This window comes from Xyrauchen texanus, chromosome 4 (genome assembly GCF_025860055.1).
Source record: "Xyrauchen texanus isolate HMW12.3.18 chromosome 4, RBS_HiC_50CHRs, whole genome shotgun sequence".
NCBI classification, from domain to species: domain Eukaryota; kingdom Metazoa; phylum Chordata; class Actinopteri; order Cypriniformes; family Catostomidae; genus Xyrauchen; species Xyrauchen texanus.
This window is the reverse complement of record NC_068279.1, coordinates 12,055,479-12,077,759: the sequence shown is the minus strand read 5'-3', so window position 1 is coordinate 12,077,759 and position 22,281 is coordinate 12,055,479. Positions and strand designations below refer to the sequence as shown.

Sequence of the window (22,281 nt, the reverse complement as noted above, 5' to 3'; positions counted from 1 at the left end):
CATAAGTACGTGTTCGGTCTGAACGGCCCCCAATGCTTTAAAGATCACGTCATACATGCGTTGAATTTCATTTACGACAGTGTCTGACACATTTCTCAGTTTAAAAATATACGCCAAACATAAAATGTGATGTATCATTTCACAATGTCATATTTAATGTAATCCTAGAACTGCCTGCGAGTGAATAAACGGGTAAATAATACATCACGCGCTGCACTGTCGCGTCTCTCCACTGCGTGTCAGGGAGAGCTCGAAAGCTGATTTATCGTCACTATAAACTCAAATGTGTGGCTGTACTGTTGGAGTTTAAGTCTTACCAAATTAACTAAAAAAAAAACCCCTCCAATGTGTGGTCAGGCTAGACAGATGGCACGCTGCGTCGATCTGACGGGTTGCTTGGCAAGCATTTCCGCAGTGTAGTTTCTAATGTATTATGACAGGGGCTCTGCTGCCTGTGCTAAATTCAGGCTAGACAGCCAGACATAGTTTCATATACAGAAGCTAGTACAGATGCATGCACGCACGCGTCGAACTCATCTGAATGCACGTTCTCTTCGTGCTCGAGATCCTCTTTCAGTGATACAATACTTTGAAACGAATCCAGTCATAACGTCTAAGCGGCGGTGCATGCTTTAAATTACCCGTGGACGCTGTAGTCTCGATTCTAGATGGTAAAAGCCACGTTCCTGGAGACAAGGATGTCGAAACGGCTACGAAATAGCGAAGTTTGTGCGGATTGCAGCAGTTCGGGTGAGCACAGTATATCATATTTACTGTAGATTTTTAATAAACGACTTTATGGCTGACAACCTGCAATTACCAGCCAGATAAAAATAATGACTCGCTGGACATTTAAGGATAAATAAAGCATTCTGAGACATTTTCAGGCAAGCCTCTAGTCGCAATAATATATATTTTCAGGATAGATTTAGATGGGATTTAGGAGTGCTTGGTTTGTAAGTGTAGTGTGTTTTGGGGTATGACGTCGTGGTACTGGTTGTGTCTCAGAAACTAGTGAGCTCCCTACCTAGATAGCATCATAGGTCAGTTCATCTGACCCCTACATGTGATGGCCAAAAATTCTCAAATATATGCATCTATTATGCAAAAATGTCTAGGTAGGGAGGTCACTTGGTTTTGAGAGACTGCCACTTTGTATGCAGCCTTGACTCAATTCTACTGGTCCGGCTCTTTTTTTTTCACCCTCAAATGATGCTGCACTGTATTCTTGAACCATTTTATCCATTTTATTTTATTGATCCCTAAGGGGCCTGTATATCAAATAAATAATGGCACGCAACATTCCTGTCCTCATTACACAGTGTTCAAATGCAGTTAATTTACTGCACTAGTGAGAAATGTACTAATGATCAAGACTATGAATCACCATTAGTAATAAAATCTGATTCAGTCCTGTGCTGCTTGTTAAAATACTCATACCGATGTCCTCCAGAGTCTACAACCGACCTGATATTGCATTCATTTCCTATGGTAAAGTGTTCAAATCATTTTACAGACTCTAGAATTTGTGAAATATACTCTTAAGGATAGACTTGTTTGTTGTTTGGACTGACATATGGCTGACTTTTGTCCTGTAAGAGGAAGGCCTGACTCAGGCTTTGCTGGACAGTTGGTTTGTTGTGCTTAGTGGGTCAGTGTCACTTCATGCCCCATATTGATTCCCCTTGATTAGTTACGCCTGTCACCAGCTGGCCTGAGCTGCACCAACATGTCAGGATCTTTGGGCAGTTGTTGTTAGGGTGTGAATATTTTTAGTCATTCTGGACTGGGATTTTATTTTTGCTGCTACAGCACTTGACAGCGAGCACTTAGAAAGAAAGGAGAGGAAGGGAGAATGAGGGGGTTAAGGGAATGATGCCAGGTGCTTGATTCTTGGCCCTTGCCCTCTTTGCAGCTGTTGTGTGATGCTTCCTGTGTTTAAAGGGAAGTAACTTTCTTCTATGCAACTCACAGCTTAACAGTGAATTCATTTTTAATTCAGACTGTTGATCTTTCTGACAGTCTGATCTGATATAGTATCCCTCACTCTAGCTGTGAATCGCTGATCAGTAACTTTTTAAGTGGGAAGCTGCATTGCACAGTAAATGGACACTGTTTTATTATCAGTATAATAATAAAAATATATTTCTGCCTTGTTTGAAGATCAGTCATCTGTCTGGGCTCAGTTTGGAGCCAGTTGATGGAACTGTCAGTTGCCCTTTCTTTCCAGGAATCAAGACTGCGTTTTTACATCATCATAAATAAGTTGTTTATATGCCTTTCAAACGTAACATTTGGATTTTCTTTTTTATTATTTTATTTTTTTTTTTTTTTGATGTTGATGTATTGAACGTCGTTGATTTATGTTACCAAGATAACATTATCTATAGATGGTTAACATACGATTGCGAATTTGTCAGAAGTGTGAGAATGACTTGGTGATGTTAAGCATCCGAGTTAAGGCTGCTTTGTGCCTGCTCATAATTCTGTGTAAAAATGCAATGCTGCATAAAAGTCAGAGTTCATTTTGCCTGGTCTGACCCACCTCAGCCCATAGTATCAGAGCAGCCTTAAACTTTGTTGTTATTAGAGGTAGACCGATAAATCTGTTTTACCGAATAAATTGGTGCCGATAGTTGCTTTTTTGGAACTGACTGACAATATTCATCCATATGTTTATGTGCGCTTCAATGCAGATTTGGTAATTTTGATTAGATCAAGTGTTCTGAATTTAAGTGAGGACATGAAAAGAAAAAATGCAACTGTATGGAAATGTGCCCTGTCCGCACATACATTGTGTCTCTAACTTAATGTAAATAATAATAAAAATACCTATCTGCTAAAAAATATATTTTTTATAGACTGTATATAGTTCAACCTTTATGTATGAATGCACTTTATGTCACTTTGGATAAAAGCGTCTGCCAAATGCATAGATGTAAATATAAATGTGTGTGTATCAGTGGCGATTAATTTAAGACCACACAGGAAGCACAGCTTCCCTTAAAATTTCATTAAAATTGCACAGTGACATATTCATCAAATTGCAAACAACCTCTCATTCAGGTACTTACTGTCCTAGTTAAATATTTAAGGTAAAAAAAAAAAAAAAAAACGTGCAACAGCGTACAACACTTTTGCAATGTTTGTTTAGTTAATGTTATCTGCATGACTATGTCAGTTGGAGTTCGCAAATGCACGGCTCATAGAACCCCATTGAAGCTGTGCTTTGGGTCCTTCCTGGATGCAGTGCCTCTCTGGGAGTCTATGGGAGCTTCATGAACACTATTTGCAAATGAAAATGAAAATGATCTGATTGTTGATTGGACACAATGGACTTTCAGTCAATGTATTTATATTCTGCCTGGAAGCTCTGCTTCATTATGATTGGTCAAGCTCTCAAATGGGCTGAACCACGTAACAAACGTCCAATCATTGAAGCAGTGATGTATGTGAGTGACAGCATTTCAAATTCATACACAATCGCTGTCAATCAAATCAAAGACAAAGCATTTCCTGCAATAAAAAAAGGAGCGGACTTCACATTTAAGTTGCCTTTCACATCACTCTACACTCCATACCCCACAATGACGAAGCATAAACAGATTTATGATAACTTTGTAAATTTATTGAAAAGAAAAAAATTAAATATCACATAGTATTCAGACCCTTAACTCAGTACTTAGTTTAAGCAACTTTGGCAGTGATTACAGCCTCAAGTCTTTTTGGGTATGATGCGACAAGCTTTGCACACCTGGATTTGGGGAATTTCTGCCATTCTTCTCTGCAGATGCTCTCAAGTTTGGATGGGGACCATCAGTGGACAGCCATTTTCAGGTCACTCCAGAGATGTTCGATTGGGTTCAAGTCCAGGCTCTGGCTATGCCTTTAATGGACATTCACAGAGTTGTCCCTAAGCCAATCTTGCATTGTCTCGGCTGTGTGCTTAGGGTCATTGTCCTGTTGGAAGGTTACCTTCAGCCCAGTCTGAGGGCCTGAGCACACTGGACCAGGTTTTCATTAAGGATGTTCTTTGTACTTTTTCTCTGTACTTTGGTGCGTTCAGCTTTCCTTCAACCCTGACCAGTCCCTGCCACTGAAAAACACCCCCACAGAATGATGCTAACACCACCATGCTTCACCATTGGGATGGTATCGTGCAGGTAATGAGCAGTGCCAAGTTTCCTCCAGACATGACACTGGGAATGGAGGCCAAACAGTTCAATCTTCATTTCATCAGACCAGAGAATCCTGCATTTCACAGTCTGAGAGTCCTTTAGGGGCTTTTTTTGCAAATTCAAAGCAGGCTTCCATGTGTCTTGCACTGTGGAGAGTCTTCCACTGGCCACTCTGCCATAAAGCCCAGATCGGTGGAGTGTTGCAGTGATGGTTGTCCTTCTGCAAGTTTCTTACATCTCCACCAGGGGCGTAGGAGCAATTTTGAACCTGGGGGGGACAGGAAATGCTAGGGGGGTTCGGGGGAAATTCCCCGCTTTTTAAAATATTTTTAATATATATAAAACACTTAAATGCTCATTTCTAATGACTTTTCGGAACAGACTGTACTACTTAGTTTGGTTGTAAGAGGGTATATGCAGTGACAGACTGGGTAGATTATAAAAACAGAGAGAAGCAATCTAATATAACTACAACCAAATGACTACATACCATGAACTGTACAAAAACATACTTTATTTAATAAAGAACACATAAATGAAAACACACCATTTAGAAGATTATCGGGCTGGGACAGAGCCTTGTGATAAAGAGGTTGGGGCAGAGCCTGGTGATAAAGAGGTTGGGGCAGAGCCTGGCAATGGAGAGAGGCTGAGGCAGAGCCTGGTGATGGATGGAGACTGAGGCAGTGATGGAGAGAGGCTGAGGCAGACTGATGGAGAGAGACTGAGGCAGACTGATGGATGGAGACTGAGGCAGACTGATGGATGGAGACTAAGGCAGACTGATGGAGAGAGGCTGAGGCAGACTGATGGATGAGAGACTGAGGCAGACTGATGGATGAGAGACTGAGGCAGACTGATGGATGGAGACTGAGGCAGACTGATGGATGAGAGGCTGAGGCAGACTGATGGATGAGAGACTGAGGCAGACTGCTGGATGGAGACTGAGGCAGACTGATGGAGAGATGCTGAGGCAGACTGATGGATGGAGACTGAGGCAGACTGATGGATGAGAGACTGAGGCAGACTGATGGATGAGAGACTGAGGCAGACTGATGGAGAGAGGCTGAGGCAGACTGATGGATGGAGACTGAGGCAGACTGACGGAGAGAGACTGAGGCAGACTGATGGATGGAGACTGAGGCAGACTGATGGAGAGAGACTGAGGCAGACTGATGGATGGAGACTGAGGCAGACTGATGGAGAGAGGCTGAGGCAGACTGATGGAGAGAGGCTGAGGCAGACTGATGGATGAGAGACTGAGGCAGACTGATGGATGAGAGACTGAGGCAGACTGATGGAGAGCGACTGAGGCAGAGCCTGGGGATGGATGGAGGTTGAGGCAGTGATGGAGAGAGACTGAGGCAGAGCCAGGTGATGGACAGAAAGAGCATGTTGACTTAATTGAAGGTCCCAAAAACATGCCTTCTTTGATCGTTTGCAGAGATGAACTGCTCACAAATTCTTGCTCTGTCTAGACGATTCAACTTTTTCTGATGGATGTGACAGATTGCAGTGGTTTAGACGGGTCTGTGACATTGTGCTCCTTAGCCAGGTCTTCAGTCTTCTTAGGGAACTGAAACTTCTTTCTGCTTCTGCAGAGGAAGAAGGAACAACCAAAAGCAGCCTCACCAATGTCTCTACCTGGCTGAAGAGACTGCGGACCTCTGGCAGCAGATTTTTTAGTATGTTGGTAGCCTCAAGAGTGGTACTATAGTCGAACTGAAGCTTGAACATTGGCAGCTGTACCTCCAGTGAATGCCGATCTAGCTCTGGATGTTGGCTGACAACATCTTGCTTCTTTCCAGTCAGGAGCACTCTCTCTAATTCATCCAGGACTTGCAGGCTACTCTGTTCAAAGCGCTTGGTTAGTTGCATGTCCACAGTATCCAGCATTTTGAAGAAGTCAATGCGGTAATGCTCTTCAGTGGTTGCTGGGACAAATGCTGTTGCATTTCCTGTGAAGCGCTTGGGTGGCTTTCTGACATGCGGCATCTGGATAGGTTCAATACCTGTGCTGGTGACTAGCTCAGTGGCCCTTGTGTATATGCGGTGAAACATTTCATCTGACCTCTTTGCCTTCAGAGTTGACTTCACGCATTCCACAGCTGCCGTCATGCCCATGACAGTTCCTGTTGACGTCTGTAGGGAGTAATTCAGCCACTAGTTCTCCAATCACTTCACAAGCAAGAAGAAGCCCAAGCACCGTGGTCCCCTTTTGGAATCACTCCAAAAGCCCCCTAGCTGTGATTGTTGTTTCAGAGTAACCAGATGAAGCCATCTCCTCCAGACTGAGCAGCACTGCCTCATACTGCCCAAGAACAGCTCGAATAGCCTTCATTCTGACAACCCATCTGGTAGGGCATAAGGGCTTCAGTGTTTTGATGTTCCCATGTTCTGATTTGGCAATCTCTTTAAAGACCGTTTTAAACTTGCCTGACTGGTTGAAGAGGGTTCCAAGTTTGTGGACCAATGACAGTGCATCCATAACCACACAGGATGAACTGCAGGCAGCCTGTGTTACAAGATTGACGCAATGTGGTCCACAATGGACATAGAGGGCAAGAGGCTGAATCTCCTTGATTTTGGTCTGCACTCCACCAGTCTTGCCAGACATGTTTGCAGCTCCATCGTACGCTTGCCCACGGAGACCAGATAGCGGCAAATTCATTCTATGGAGGACATCAATGGCAACCCTAGCCAGATTTTCCCCTGTGGTCGAAGACACTTCATAAAGACCGACAAACACTTCATGAGGTATTAGATCATGGTCCACATACCGGATGCAGATTGACTCCTGCTCTACCCCTGCAACATCTTGGGTGCCATCCATGATGATGGAGTATTGGAGTGTCGGCAAGTTCCGCACAGCAGATGCTATCTCCCGCACAATGTTTAAAGACAGCATCTGCAAAATCTCATTTTGAATTTGAGGGCTGAGAAAATTTGACCTCCTCTCTATCCAACTTTCCAGTCCCTCAATATCCTCTGACCTGAGACGAAGGAGCTGCCTGAAATTTCCCTCACTGTTTTCATGACCGTGAATAGCAGTACCTTGTCTAGCAAGAAACTGCAATGAGCCAACAATTTTTAGCAGATGAGACCTTGCCTGCTGTTGCTGAAGAGCCTTTGCTGATGATAACTGTGTGTCTATTGATTTTGCCTGATGTGTGTGTGTTGTTATGGCCACTTTGTGTGCTTGAGACATTTCATGTGATTTAAATTTTTCTATTGCTTTTTTCCAGTTTTGGAATCCTGTAGATACAAATGACTGATCTACACTTTTAGCAAGGGGACTTGTTTGATTTTTAAATGCTTTCATGCAATAGAAACAGATAATACCTCTCACATCAGGACAGTAGTGTAGCCATATATAGTTCTTGTACCATCTATCCTGGAAACTAAGTGTCTTGTTTGCAAGCTGCTGCTGAATGATACATCCTGCGTTAGGTTGATATGGCCTTTGATGCTCTGTCTGGCTGACCTGCTCTGAAACCCTGACCTCTCTCCAATTCTGGCTGCTCTATAGAATGTACACGAAATAACACAAATCAAACTCTATAAATTGTTATCATAAAAAGCCACTTTACTTAGTGTAGCTTATCATTATAAAGCTTCAGTGATAAACTCATTTTACATTCAAATATATACAGGTGCTGGTCATAAAATTAGAATATCATCAAAAAGTTGATTTATTTCAAGAATTCAACTTAACAGATGAAACTAATATATTATATAGACTCATTACATGCAAAGTGAGATATTTCAAGCCTTTATTTGTTATAATTTTGATGATTATGGCTTACAGCTTATGAAACCCATGAAATCAAAATCCCAAAAAATAGAATATTACATGAAATCACACAGTAGTTAAACAGTAATACCATGGTCATTGAACCAGCTGTTGGTTCTTTTGGCAGTGTGGGCAGGTGCAAATCCTGCCGGAAAATGAAGCAAGCATGAAGTGCTCTGAAAATGTCCTGGTAGACGGCAGCGTTGACTCTGGATTTAATAAAGCACAGTGGACCAAAGTCCTCTTTTCTGATGAGAGCAAATTTTGCATCTCATGTGGAAACCAAGGTCCCAGAGTCTGGAGGAAGAGAGGAGAGGCACACAATCCACGTTGCTTGAAGTCCAGTGTAAAGTTTCCACAGTCAGTGATGGTTTGGGGTGCCATGTCATCTGCTGGTGTTGGTCCACTGTGTTTTCTGAAGTTTACCAGGAAGTTTTAGAGCACTTCATGCTTCCTGCTGCTGACCAACGTTATGGAGATGCAGATTTCATTTTCCAACAGGACTTGGCACCTGCACACAGTGCCAAAGCTACCAGTACCTGGTTTAAGGACCATGGTATCCCTGTTCTTAATTGGCCAGCAAACTCGCCTGACCTTAACCCAATAGAAAATCTATGGGGTATTGTGAAGAGGAAGATGCAATACGCCAGACCCAACAATGCAGAAGAGCTGAAGGCCACTATCAGAGCAACCTGGGCTCTCATAACACCTGAGCAGTGCCACAGACTGATCGACTCCATGCCACGCCGCATTGCTGCAGTAATTCAGGCAAAAGGAGCCCCAACTAAGTATTGAGTGCTGTACATGCTCATACTTTACATGTTCATACTTTTTAGTTGGCCAACATTTCTAAAAATCTTTTTTTGTATTGGTCTTAAGTAATATTCTAATTTTCAGAGATACTGAATTTGGTATTTTCATTAGTTGTCAGTTTTAATCCTCACAATTAAATGAAATAAACATTTGAAATATATCAGTCTGTGTGTAATGAATGAATATAATATCCAAGTTTCACTTTTTGAATGGAATTACTGAAATAAATCAACTTTTTGATGATATTCTAATTATATGACCAGCACCTGTATATTAATCATAAGAACAACTAGTTAAATTAGCTGGACACAGTACCAATGTATTCTGTTATCCTACACAAATGAGCATTCTGTCATATTCCCATTACCTGTGTCTCACTTGGCCCTAACTCTCCCTGTTCTGTGGTCTCTTCATCTCCTGTCTAGGAAAGTAACAAATGTTTGAGGACACAAAACTGGTTTCAATGCAAACTCTGATGACATGCCGTTGGCCTAATTTGATCTAAAGTGCTTTTACTATGTGAATTTTAGAATATACTGTATGTAGCTATCCATTAAACTTACAAGCCCGTTCTCCTCTGTCCTCTTCCTCTTAAAGTACTGTAGGATACTCATCTCTGTGTGAACAATTTGTGACTAATGTTACTTCTACATAGTTTAAGGACACGTATCAATGGCACATTCACACACTCTTGGCTGTTCATCAGCTTTGATAGCATATAGCTAGTTAACTAATTAGCTAACATTTGCCTGTTTTACACAACATAAAATTAGATAGTTTGCTTCTAAGGCTATATTTGACAGTTTCAAAATACAACAAAACTGATGATCAAACTGAAAACCAGCAATCTGCCATTTCATTGGCTGAATTAGCCCAAAAACTGTTCAAAAACCGCCAAAATGCAAACAAAACCGCCCAAAATATGTTATCAGTATTTATTTCAGTATTTTTACTTCCACGTTTCCTTTCCTACGTTAACTTACCTCACATATACATCATACTAGATTTAGATACAAGAAATAAAAACACCGGCTGCCGAAGCATACATAAATAACCGATTTTTAGGTGCATTAGTGCCACCTCCTGGACTGGAGTGTTGCCCTCCTTATAAATAAATGACGCTATCAAAACCTTACGGCGAAATGACAATATCCTCCACACACACTCGTTTGTAAGGCGGCCTCCTGTATTTTTGCTAGTCGATTTTATTTCATCCAGTGACATGAAGGGTTTTAACTTCATTCATGAGATTTTGGGTAACTGCACAACTGACAGATGACTTTGAGCGCACCGCCAACGGTGTGTGTGTGTGTGTGTGTGTGTGTGTGTGTGTGTGTGTGTGTGTAACCATAGCGACAAAACGATGAAGGAACGCGATCTGTCAGTCAAGAAGATTTTCTAAAACTTTACTCCAGACAGACAAGTGTGGGAGGTTTTACCTTTAGATGCAGAACAGGCTGACAGCTGCAACTTGAACAGACTGCTGAAGAAAACAGCTGAACGTCTGAACGCAACTTTGTGGAGCGTACAGTCTGCGGATCTGTCTAGTACCGCAAGCAACGTGACTTTGAATTAGGCGTAGGCCTATTTAAAAGTTACAGAATGGATTCATTTGGAGACTCCGAAATCGGCAGAGATAGGCAGGCAATGCAAAACAAAATCTTACATTGGGAAATAGTGGGGGGGACATGTCCCACCCACGTATAATGGCTCCTACGCCCCTGCTCTCCACACATAATCTTTGGAGCTCAACCAGAGTAACCATTGGGTTCAGCCAAATTGTATTTGTAGCCTTCCCCAGATCTGTGCCTCGACACACTCCTGTCTCTGAACTCTGCAGGCAGTTCCTTTGACCTCATGGCTTGGTTTTTACTCTGATATGGATTTTCTGCTGTGAGACCTTATATAGACAGGTGTGTGCCTTTCCAAATCATGTCCAATCAATTGAATTTGCCACAGGTGTACTCCAGTTAAATTGTAGAAACATCTCAATGATGATCCAGAGAAATGTAATGGACCTGAGCTAAATTTGAAATGTTATAGCAAAGGGTCTGAATACTTATGTCAATATGATATTTCAGTTTTTCTTTTTTTTTTTTATTTATAAAAAAAATAAATAATAATCTGCTTTGTCATTATGAGGTATGGAGTGTAGATTGATGTGAATTTAAAGCAGTTTAGCATGAGGCTGCAACAAAAAAATGAAAAAAAAAATGAAGGGGTCTGAATACTTTATGAATACACTGTGTGTGTGTGTGTGTGTGTGTGTGTGTGTGTGTGTATGTATATGTATGTGTATATATATATATATATATATATACATTATATTATGTTTTTCCTTGTTGGGACAGTCAAGTTTCCCAATTTTTGTGGAGTGTGTTGCAATCATCTGATTTGAAATTACTGTACATTTAAAAACAAAACAAAAAACAAGTAAATTCAAAAGGAAATACATAATAAAATGTGTAGTTGTAGTGCCTTCAATATAGCAAAGGGTGAATATAACTTGTATGTATGTGTATGTATGTATGTATATATTTATGTGTATATATATCTATCTATATATATATATATATATATATATATAGATATATATACACACACACACACACAAAATCTTTAATCTGGTTAATGTTAGGCTATATTAAACTTATTTTTTGTAAATACTTCAATATAAAGCATTGTAACAGAATCAAGTCCCAAAATAAGTAAAACCTGGTAAGATGCGTCTCGGGTGATCCAATCACATGTGGTCAGGTGAGACACTTTACTGTTTACACTTGGTTGCTTAAATGCGTCTGCTGTGACCACTTTTGATTGATTTGGAGGGGAGAGACTGTTTCTTGATGACATACATAAATTAATCTGTCAGTGTGTTACTGCATGGCATTAAAGCGTAGAAATGTCAGAAAAGTCAGAAAAGACAAAGAAAGCAGAAAAAAAACGGAATGCTATTTCTCCCAAATGCAGCTGAATTTTAATCGAAGAATAAAAACAACATTTCGAGCAGAATTATGTATAGTTTTTGTGGATTACCTTTATTAAAGGTGCTTCAGATGTACTTGCTTCTCATCTGTGTCTTATGAAACACACCGAAGAAGATTTGTGAAGTTCTACCACTTGTGTTTGTATCAGCTTTTTAAAATTATCCGATCAGATGGATATTTGGTCGTAACCAGCAAAGTTTAAACTCTAGTTTAAGCGCATCGGTTGATTCACAGGTGAGGGGAGGCACTTCGATACTGCCGGGATGCATTCCGGATGGATTAACATTTACATGTGGTCACGTGTTTGTGATCTGATCACAAAACGTTTTAGATGCTGTTTATACCTGTATTTAGCGCTGACCTTATTTGGTCGGATCACCAAAAATGCATCTTATTACCAGGTGTAAACAGGGTCTATATTTCAGGTTTGTTCATAGTCCCGCGTTATGCCCAAAATCTAAAAGAAATTCTCGTTATTATGAGGATTTTGGTTGCACAATGAACTGCATCTGGGATTTTATTTATTTTGGACTCTTGTAGCCTGTCGGTTCCCATCAGGAAAGAATGAAATGTTTTTTAACATTCTATAAATCGATTTTAACGACTATTGGCAGATGACTGATCGGTTATCTGCCTTTTCCCCAATTTAGCAAATTCCAATATCGGTTGATCTCTATTTGTTATGAATATATATTTAATAATTGATAGGTTCATATTAAAAATTATAATTTCATATTGTAGTTAATTTCATATTTCTATATCCATAAATTTATATTTAAAACATGAATCTCATAACATTTGTGCAATTGTAATTGCTGCGTATATGCATTTATGCCAACTTTGAGCAGCATTAAACAGTCTGTGTAAATACACATACATTTCAATTCAGATGCATCTTATGTGCCACCTTTGCAATGTACATTGCAAAAGACACATAAAAAGTTAAAACCTAAAGGTATAAAAGTGGTAGAAACATAAACTTGATGTTAACATTTTGATTAGAAAAAAAGAAAGAATGGTTTAGCTTATAACCAGTCCTTGGGTGAGAAGAAAATTCTCTGTTCTTGGGAAATTTTTACACTCCCAGCACTGACTCGTATCATTGTTTCTGAAGGAAGTGAAATCGCTAGTTGACCGCAATCTGCCCTTGGGACAAGTTGGGGGAAGGGCAGCAAATATGATGCTGAAAATATTGCTCAGCCTGCTCAGACACTTAAGTCATAGCTGTAATGTTATTAGCCCCACTTTCACTGATTTGGAATTATGACTCAGTGAAGGAGTGAGTCTGTGACATATTCTATTAAAAACCAACATGGCATAGGATGTCCATGAATGACGAGGGCCAGTGACAAGTGTTAACGTATGAGGATTCTGTCTCGGCCTGTCTCGTTGAGCTTGACTATGTGGAGGGGGATCTCTGAGCCTCCGGGCCTTTATGTGCAGTAGAGTAGTGGTTCTCAACTGGTGGGTTGCAACCTAAAAATAAATTGTGTGCTAATAGGGTCACACAAAAAAGCATAAAATAATAAATTGCAACTAGATTTACAATGAAAATTTGGGTGCTGTAGCAAAATCATTTGAGAACCACAGTAGTTGATAGAAAAATCTATTATAAGGCACTGAAACTACTAGTCACTCAGTAGTTGTGTTTCCCAGTCACCTGCTTACACTCTGGAAATAAAGCTCAGCTGCATAACATTTGTTGTGGTTTGAAGCATGTGTATGTTAGAGGAAGTGAGTGCGTTAACATAAAAAAAAAAAAGGATGACATTCAACTCTTGCTACAATGGCCTTATAAGGAAGAAGTGAGCCCCACATTTTGTTGTCGTCATAGATTACAGCACATAAATATCACTGTTAAAGGGATGGTTCACCCAAAAATGAAACTTCTCTCATAATTTACTCACCCTCATGACATCCCAGATGTGTATGACTTTCTTTCTCCAGAGGAAAACATTCTTCTGAGAAGAATATCTCAGCTCTGTAGGTCCATACAAGTAAATGGTGGTCAGATCTTTGTAGCTCCTAAAATCATATAAAGGAAATATGGAAGTAATCCATAAGTCTCAAGTGGTTAAATCCATTTATTCAGAAGTGATATAATAGGTGTGGGTGAGAAACAGCACAACAAAAGTAATATATGTAACATGTTTTATAGGGCCAGTTCCTATTTTATTGTACAACAATTGATCACTGAATTGCTAAGCAGTTGTTCCCTACAGAGTAACAGAGCCCTGGTTTATTGGAAGAATGTAGTTTATTTTCTATAGAGCATTATTGTAAGAAGCCCCTTTATTGTATTAGCCTTTTGATGGGGTGGGGCTGAGCAACGTCTGTGGAAAGCGAGGCTGGGAGAGGGAGAGCGGTAAGGACTGATACCTGTGGGAAATCACCTCTAACAGCTGTTTTGTGTTGCAGTGATAGCTGGAGAGGGATAAAAGGGCAATCCAAACCGCTGGAGGGGAGAGAGAGCTACGTTTCAAACATCTGAGTGTGTGTGTGCGTGTTTAAGCATGTGTGCTGAAAAGTTGTTTATTGTAAATAAGCAGCTTCTTGGATAAAAGAATATGCCGAATCCCGCTTCCTCCTTTGGAAAGATCCAGTGACTTGTTAAATTGGTGCAGATGTTTTTTCTGGGAAGTTGTTGGGCTGTGAGTTGGGCTTCCCTGAACAACAGCGGCAGAAGGTGGGCCATCCCTGGGACCTTGGCCACTTCCATGTATCAGCCGTCCGCTCGAAGAGCTCAACAAAGCCTCTTGGAAAGCATGAGGGGTCATGGCTGAAGACACCTCCTGGTGTACCAAGCTCCACAGCACCTGCCGGTCCTCCGATTGAGCCTGGAACTGCTGCTTCTGTTCCAGACGCAGCTCAAGCAGAGACTGATGTTGCGCTTGGTGGATACTGGCGAGGGTCTTGAAAACTTCGGCCAGCTGCGAGGACTGTTTTGGCACCACTGCAACAAGTCACTGGATCTGTCGGATGGAGGAAGCGGGACTTGGCATATTCTTTTCTCAATCAAGCCATTTATTTACAATAAACAACGTGGATTTTCAGCACACACACTTAACCGCACGCATACACTCAGGCGTTTGAAGCGTAGCTCTCTCTCTCTCCTCCGGTGGTTTAGATTGCCCATTTATCCCTCTCCAGCTCTCACTGCAACACAAAACACCTGTTATAGGTGATTTCCCACAGGTGCCAATCCTTACTGTTCTTCCTCTCCCGGCCTTGCTCTCCACAGGCATCACTCGGCCATGCCCCCATCACCACACCTTTTAATCTATTATTATATTTGCATTTTCCTGCTGCATCCAAAAAGCTCCATTAGTGTTATTGTGTATTGATCAATGCACAACATGCTGCTGAGGCATGCTGTTTGTTGCCTTTCTGTAAATCTGTTGATTTCCCTTAGAACCTCGCTGGGCATCTGTGAACAGAGGTGTTTTGATATGCGATGAGTGCTGCAGTGTTCACCGCAGTCTGGGCCGCCACAACTCGCAAGTGCGGCATTTGTCACACACAACTTGGCCTCCCACCCAGCTACAGGTGAGGCCACTCAGACAAATAGAGATTCCCTTTTATGAGTCTTGTCTTTAAAGTCAACATGATATCGTAATTTGATTGTGCAAGATTCATTAGCACATTATTCCAAAGCAAAAGCAAATCCTTTTTCACAATCCTATTTATAGAAGAATTTGTCATTTGGAATCTTTTAAATGCTTGTAAAAAAAGAGGTTTGTTTGAATGAGAACCACAAGGCCTTCCACCAGTGACTGTGACTCAGAGACATTTAAAGGGATAGTTCTCCCAAAAAGGAAAATTCTCTCATCATTTACTTACCCTCGTGCCATCCCATACATGTATGACTTTCTTTCTTCTTCAGAACACAAATTATGAAGAATTACAGAAGAATATCTCAGCTCTGTAGGTCCGTACAATGCAAGTGAATGGGTGCCAAAATGTTGACGCTCCAAAAAGTACATTAAGGCATCATAAATGTAATCCATATGATTCCAGTGTTTTAATCCATCAGAAGTGAGATGATAGATGTGGGTGAGAAATAGATCAATATTTAAAGGTGTAATATGTAACAATTTTTATGTAGTATTCACTTTTTTTTTTGCCAATGTGCGAACGGCTTGTAACCCAACTTAAAAAATGAGTCCTTCTATGTAATTGGTTGCCTATTAAAGCCCATAGACGGATTTTCATGCGAAGGGAGCCGGTCAGTTTTGCCAGGAAAATCCAAAAATCTAAAGTTTTTGCACGCTCCCCAGAGCCTTGCCTCAGTGCTTCTCTATATCAATACTGAATTGTACCACATATTTCTAATGTACAGTCTATTTATAAACCACTACTGTCATCATACACCAAATTTAGCTAACAGCTATTTATAAAGCTGGCTAGCTAGCTAACGCTGACATAGGTTGCTTGAAAATCTTCTCCCTTCCCAGTAGGGGGCGGTAGGCATGAAGAATGTGAATCACCAAAAACACAAGAAGAACAATGTGAAAGTGAACTGTTTCTCACCCACACCTACAGAGATCTTCTAGTAGATAACAACCTTCACAGTTCTATCATTGCTGAGAGCATAATGCTATAATGGTCTATAATGGTCAACTAGCATTTTGCTGATGCTTTACAACTGAATGGAGAGAAAGCCATGAACTGACACCTTCTCTTATAAAACAACAATTTTGTCATAGTTAAGTCCACACATAGTTCACTTTAAAAGGAGTTTTTAGTGTAAAACATGTTGAAGATTAGGGGACAGGCAGTTCATTCATTAAATAATGAGATGTTTCCTCACAAACGTGCTTTATTCAGCGTTGTAAAGCATCTCCTCCATAGACATCCATTCAAAAAGAACAGCCTATTGTCTTCTCACCAGTGTTTCCGCTATAGAATGTCTATGAAACAGCCACGTTATGTTAACTTTGTAGGCTCCCCTATCAGAAGGGCTTTGCACACCTATCATATCGCTGCTGAAAATATTGATTTAACCACTGGAGACCTTTTTACTTTTTATGCTGACTATTTGATTTTTGGAGCTTCAAAATGTTGGCATCCATTTACTTACATTGTATGGAACAAAAGAGGTGAGAAATTCTTCTAAAAATGTACATTTGTGTTCAGCTGATGAAAGAAAGTCATACACATCTGAGATGGCATGAGAGTAAATCATGAGAAATTTTGAATTTCTGGGTGAACTATTCCTTTAAGGAGAATATTGTTATCATGAATGTTTGACTTTTGATGGATGACCCTTTTTTTTCTCATCCACAGATGGTTCAGACATTATACAACAATGGTGCTAATGCAATTTGGGAGCACACTCTGTTGGACCCCTCGTCCATTATGAGTGGCAAACGCAAAGTCAACCCTCAGGATAAAGTCCAGTGAGTTTAACGAAAACATCTTCATAACAAGCAAGATTTCTATCAAATAAACTGAGATATCTGTCAGCTCGCCTAAATTGGTGAAATTTGATTGGTTCTAGTAGTTGCATATATACTATGTACATTGTTTCTTTCACCCAAAAGCCCCAGTAAGGCAGAGTTCATAAAAGCAAAGTATCAAATGCTGGCTTTCGTCCATCGTTTACCTTGTCGAGATGATGACAGTTCAGCATCCACAGATCTAAGCAAGGTAAGGAAAGAGTTTCATGTTTTATATTGGATGTCCTTCTCACTTCCCATCTAATAATTGGTCTTTCAAATATTTGATTCACCCATTACTAGCATTTTTATCAAATGGGATATCCAAAAATATGTTGTTGTTGGGGCACTTGTAATAGTGACAAAGTACCAGTTGCGATTTCTCTGAGTAGGCAAGGGAGGCAGTGCCTCTGCAAACATTTGTGTGAGCAAAATAAATGACTTTACATAAATAAAACAAATAAAATATTATGAAATGTGAGCTCAAACAATGTGTATAGCAGTCATATTTCTGCATTCATGCAGTCAAACAGCAACACTCTGCAGATATAGTGTCAGAGGGATGCAGCATCTCTCAAGCCTCCCTTCAGCTCATTGCGATTTCATTCAGCACCTATAGCGTGGCGTGAATGAGAGGGGAATTAACCGCAAAATACAGCAAAAAATCATGTGAGGGCAGACATTGGGTCCAATTAGCGCTGGTTCGTTCAATACGCTGTCAATCAAGCAATGCAATAGTGCCCACCTCTCATGCTCTCGTCCTCACAGCGGGTCTCTGCAGATCGCTATGAATGGGACTAACTGATGGAGGTGCAGAAACTATTTGCACAGAAAACAACTAACTGACACAGACAACCTTACTTTTGGTCACATCCAAATCAATCTTTTTGGTGAGCACTCACTCTTAAAAGTACAGATCCATGCAGTCACATCCCTGTGTTGTTTACCAAGTAGTAGATGACTGATTATCCAAAAATTAGATGACTATAAAAGTAATAGGCAAACAGGTCAAATATTCATGAAATATGATTGTTGTTGTATTCTTATAAGTATCGATTTTAAGGCAATTAAAAATAATAATAATTATAAAACAATGGATACACTTGATGAATCTTTGATTTGACTTTTTTACTGATTTAATAAATAGTTAATTTTTCAGATTTCTGTACGGGAAGGCATATGAAATACCTTTTGAAATATTTATTTTTGCAAGTTGACCTTAACTATTTATTAAATCAGTAAAATAAATACAGTTTAACTTACACATTAAATATTTATTTTTGCAAGTTGAACTTAACAATTTATTAAATCAGTAAAAAAAAATATTTTTTTGAGCATTTATGTACATAGCCTAAACAAATTTTATGATAATAAACTGATTTAAGGAAAATACTGTATAGGTTATATAGAGAACAACAGACATTTTTACTATTTTATTATGTTGTTGCATTTATAAGCAAAATATGTGACTTTTTATGTTATATATTTTTATCCAGGCCTACTTTGTCATATCATATGTTGTGATAAATCAGATTTTAGATTTGTATGGGTTAGCCATTTAAATGTCAACTGTCAAATGGTATGATAACAGTCTCAGAAAATGTCACGGTTTCACTTAGGGCTGTCAACGAATATTCTAAATTCGAATATATATTCGAATAGTTTTAAAAAACAGAAATTCGAAGGTGAAAATTAATATTCGAATGTGGAAAAAAAAAACGCGCCCGCGGTAGCAGATGCTTTGCGAGTGGGCGTGCTGCCTGAGGGGTCTTTGTTGTCACATTTCTCGGAATTGTGTGCCTCATTTTATTTAACGTTAAACAGAAACATGACTAAAATGTAAGGCTACTGTACTGACTGAATAGATGTTGCATGAATAAGGTAGGTTAGATACAGCAGTTTCATGCACTGCAGGCTTCCACTGGTTTGATTATTTACCGTTTCATGTCAAGGAAAAGTTCCATGTTTACCACAGCACAGCTCGCTCGGAGCGTTCAATGTCGGTTCTATATACTGTAAAACTTCAATTAATGTTAATAATTTGTTTTAATCACTGAATGAAGCCTGCTATATTTGGGACAAGAGTCGCGACCTTATATTGCTTGCACAAAACTCTTGATCAGCACTCAACATTTGTTTATTGTTGTTGTTCTTTTAAACCGTTATGCGCAGAGAGCGTGAGGGCGAGAGAGAGAGAAAGAGTGCCTGCGCGTGCGAGCGAGAGTGAGGTCTTGGCCATTAGTTGATTTACTTGTTTTTGTGTAGGTAATACGTTGTCAAATATGTTTAAACTTAAATAAACTACCTATACAAATAGTTATGTCTCTTTGTATTAATTTGTCCTGTTATTGACGTAATGCGCGTCATTGACCAAATGCGCAACCAGATATTCGAATAGTTCGAATATATGTGTTTTTTTTAGAGGGAATATTCGAATGTCATTTTTGAGCAATTTTGACAGCCCTAGTTTCACTGTGTACTGTATTACACAATTACTATTATCATTGAATACAGAAGGTTTTTTTTTGTTGTTGTTTGTTTTTTTGAACAAACACGTTATTAGAATTGAAACTTGAAGTATGTGTAAAAAAAAAAAAAGTCTCCCTTTTGAAAATAAATAAAATAAACAGAAATAAATAAGAAAGATAACAGAATTATAAAAATAAAACGAAATATAAACATGATAAAAATAATAGCATGTAACTATAACATGTTATATAACTAAAGCAGTTTACATGTTAGCATAGCATGTTAAATGAACTACTAAATGAAAAATAACATCAGCTGTGTAAAGTAATGTCCTATGATTATTAATAATTAACATATACTGCTACTGTCTGTCCCTTTAACTCAGTGGTTCTCAACTGGTTTTGCTTCAGGACTGATTTTACATTGGATATCAAGCGGTGACACACCATAGTAAAAACATAACCTGTATTTAATGTATCCTGGGTCGCATTTCCTTTTATGTTGCATAGTTTTGTTCATGGTTTTCCAGTACAAGGACATGCATCAAGTGACATTATTTTTGTTGTTGATGTCAACAACAAAATCTAGAGGAAGTTGTCTGTCCCCCTTTTTAAAACTGAAGAGCATATTTACTTATACAAGCCCATTATTATCCAGTTTTTTTCCTAATTTCAAACATCATTCAAACAGAACACACATATTACACAGAAGGAAAGGCTCCTCATTACCATGGTTAGGTCAGTGTGCTAGTCTTAAATAATATTAATGCATTTATGAAAAATAAATACTAGCTGAAACACATCTTGAAACTTTAACTAAAACTGCCACTGTTGATATAAAATGAGGTCTAATAGATTCTACCTTTTAGATTATTTCATATGAAACTTTTAACATTTTTAACATTTACTTTTTAAGTTACTTTTACTCATGTAAAATCATGAAACAAATTTGTAAAGTTTTTTTGTTTTTCTTTTTTTTGCCGCAGTTGCTCTTCCTCCTCAGTGCTGTTTGGCACGTAAGGGCTACCTACTGTTTGAGAGTTTCAACATGACTTCCTCCGTAACGCTTTAAACTAGAAAAGTCTCACTAGAATTGAAATTGGTCACATCAGTTTTGATGTCTGCGCTCCGTAATATCGAGGGAAGCCCAGTTGTTGCACGTGCATAACGGAGAGAAGAGCAGATAATGATCGCGAAATCGTTACAGTTGTGCGAAAGTGCAACCTTCAGCTGTTTGCGAGATTATCATTGAATCTGCCTCGTCAGTCCTAAATAGGCTTTCACTTGTGCGGCCGCTGAAATATCTTCAATGGGAGAACCATGGCAATGTTCTTTAACTGCTGTACGCAACCCAGTCCGAATATACATTTGAGAAACACTGCTTTAAATCACACACACACACTCACTTATGTCTGACCCCCTCGCCTAGATTCTCTCTGACATTTTCTCCGCTACGTGTGTGTGTGTGTGTGTGTGTGTGTGTGTGTGTGTGTGTGTGATACGCAAGTTGACGAGTCTGACAGGCAGAAAAGGAGGAAAGGTGATGCACACGCGCATGTGTAGATTCTCCGTCCTGTTGCATTTTTTTCTCAATACCGTAGATAAGCAAATGTACATGGTATGATAACAGTCAATTTTCACACCCGCTGCAACCCTAATATCAACTGGAACTGAAATAGGAATTTATATTGGATTTGTTAAAAAAAATAATAATAAATTTAAATAACGCTGATATGACACTCTGCCTCTGCCAACAGTCCAATGCATGCCACTGCAAAGTACCCCGAAAGAATAAACCTTGGGTGGAATTCACTAAAAATGAATCATGCCTGTTAAAATGTCAGTTATGTGCATGTGCTGTCTACGCTGGTTTAGCGCCTAATTCTCTAAAGGAATAACGCTGATAAGGCAAAGTTGCAAATGCGGCCACAAAATTGCTGCTAAACGCAATTTGCATGCGCAATTCCGATCTTTCATCTGGTGGTAATAGAGCGATTATAAATTGAACCAGGTCATTTTTGTGAATGAAGCACAATCTATAATAGGCTAATTTACATAGGAAGAAGGCGTGTTTGCGTGGAAAGGAATTATAATGACTTAATTTAATTGCATGTGGTTACTGAATACGATGATGGTTTACATGCTGAAATACCATGCGCTAAATGGCTTCTGCTGTCACACTTTTGAAATTGTTTCTATTGATACACATTTTCTTTGATTCTATAGCAACTTCACTCCAGTGTTCGAACCGGCAATCTTGAGACTTGTTTGCGGTTACTGTCCCTTGGAGCTCAAGCCAACTACTTCCACCCAGTAAAACCTCTGATCTCACCTTAACTGATCATGTCTAATTTTTCATTCATTCAATTCAGAGTTGTTTTGAAACTCATCACTTCTTTGAATGGTTCTGTTAAAAAGGAGAAAGGGAACACACCGCTGCACATTGCATCTAAAGCAGGGCAGGTTTGCCAGGCTGAACTTCTCTGTGTTTATGGGGCAGATCCTGGGAATACAGACTCTAATGGCAAAACACCCATCGACTATGCAAGGTAATCAATAACGACACAAGCTATGGGCATTCTGCAAATGTAATGAAATCCATCT

The 22,281-nt window shown here is 39.5% G+C and overlaps 1 protein-coding gene across 5 annotated transcripts in view; it reads left to right on the top strand.

The window, feature by feature from the left end:
• The first annotated feature begins 182 nt into the window (after positions 1–182).
• LOC127637510 (ARF GTPase-activating protein GIT2-like) overlaps positions 183–22,281 on the top strand; it is a 51,389-nt gene continuing 29,290 nt past the window's right edge. For 2 of the 5 annotated variants that reach the window (XM_052118625.1, XM_052118633.1), the window contains exons 1-6: positions 183–750; positions 15,184–15,317; positions 17,058–17,170; positions 17,315–17,420; positions 21,904–21,990; positions 22,096–22,226. In XM_052118625.1, the coding sequence (XP_051974585.1) occupies positions 669–750; positions 15,184–15,317; positions 17,058–17,170; positions 17,315–17,420; positions 21,904–21,990; positions 22,096–22,226 (653 nt within the window). In that variant the 5' untranslated portion in view covers positions 183–668. The remainder of the gene's footprint in view (positions 751–15,183; positions 15,318–17,057; positions 17,171–17,314; positions 17,421–21,903; positions 21,991–22,095; positions 22,227–22,281) is intronic. The other 3 variants (XM_052118616.1, XM_052118601.1, XM_052118608.1) reach the window with 3 other exon arrangements.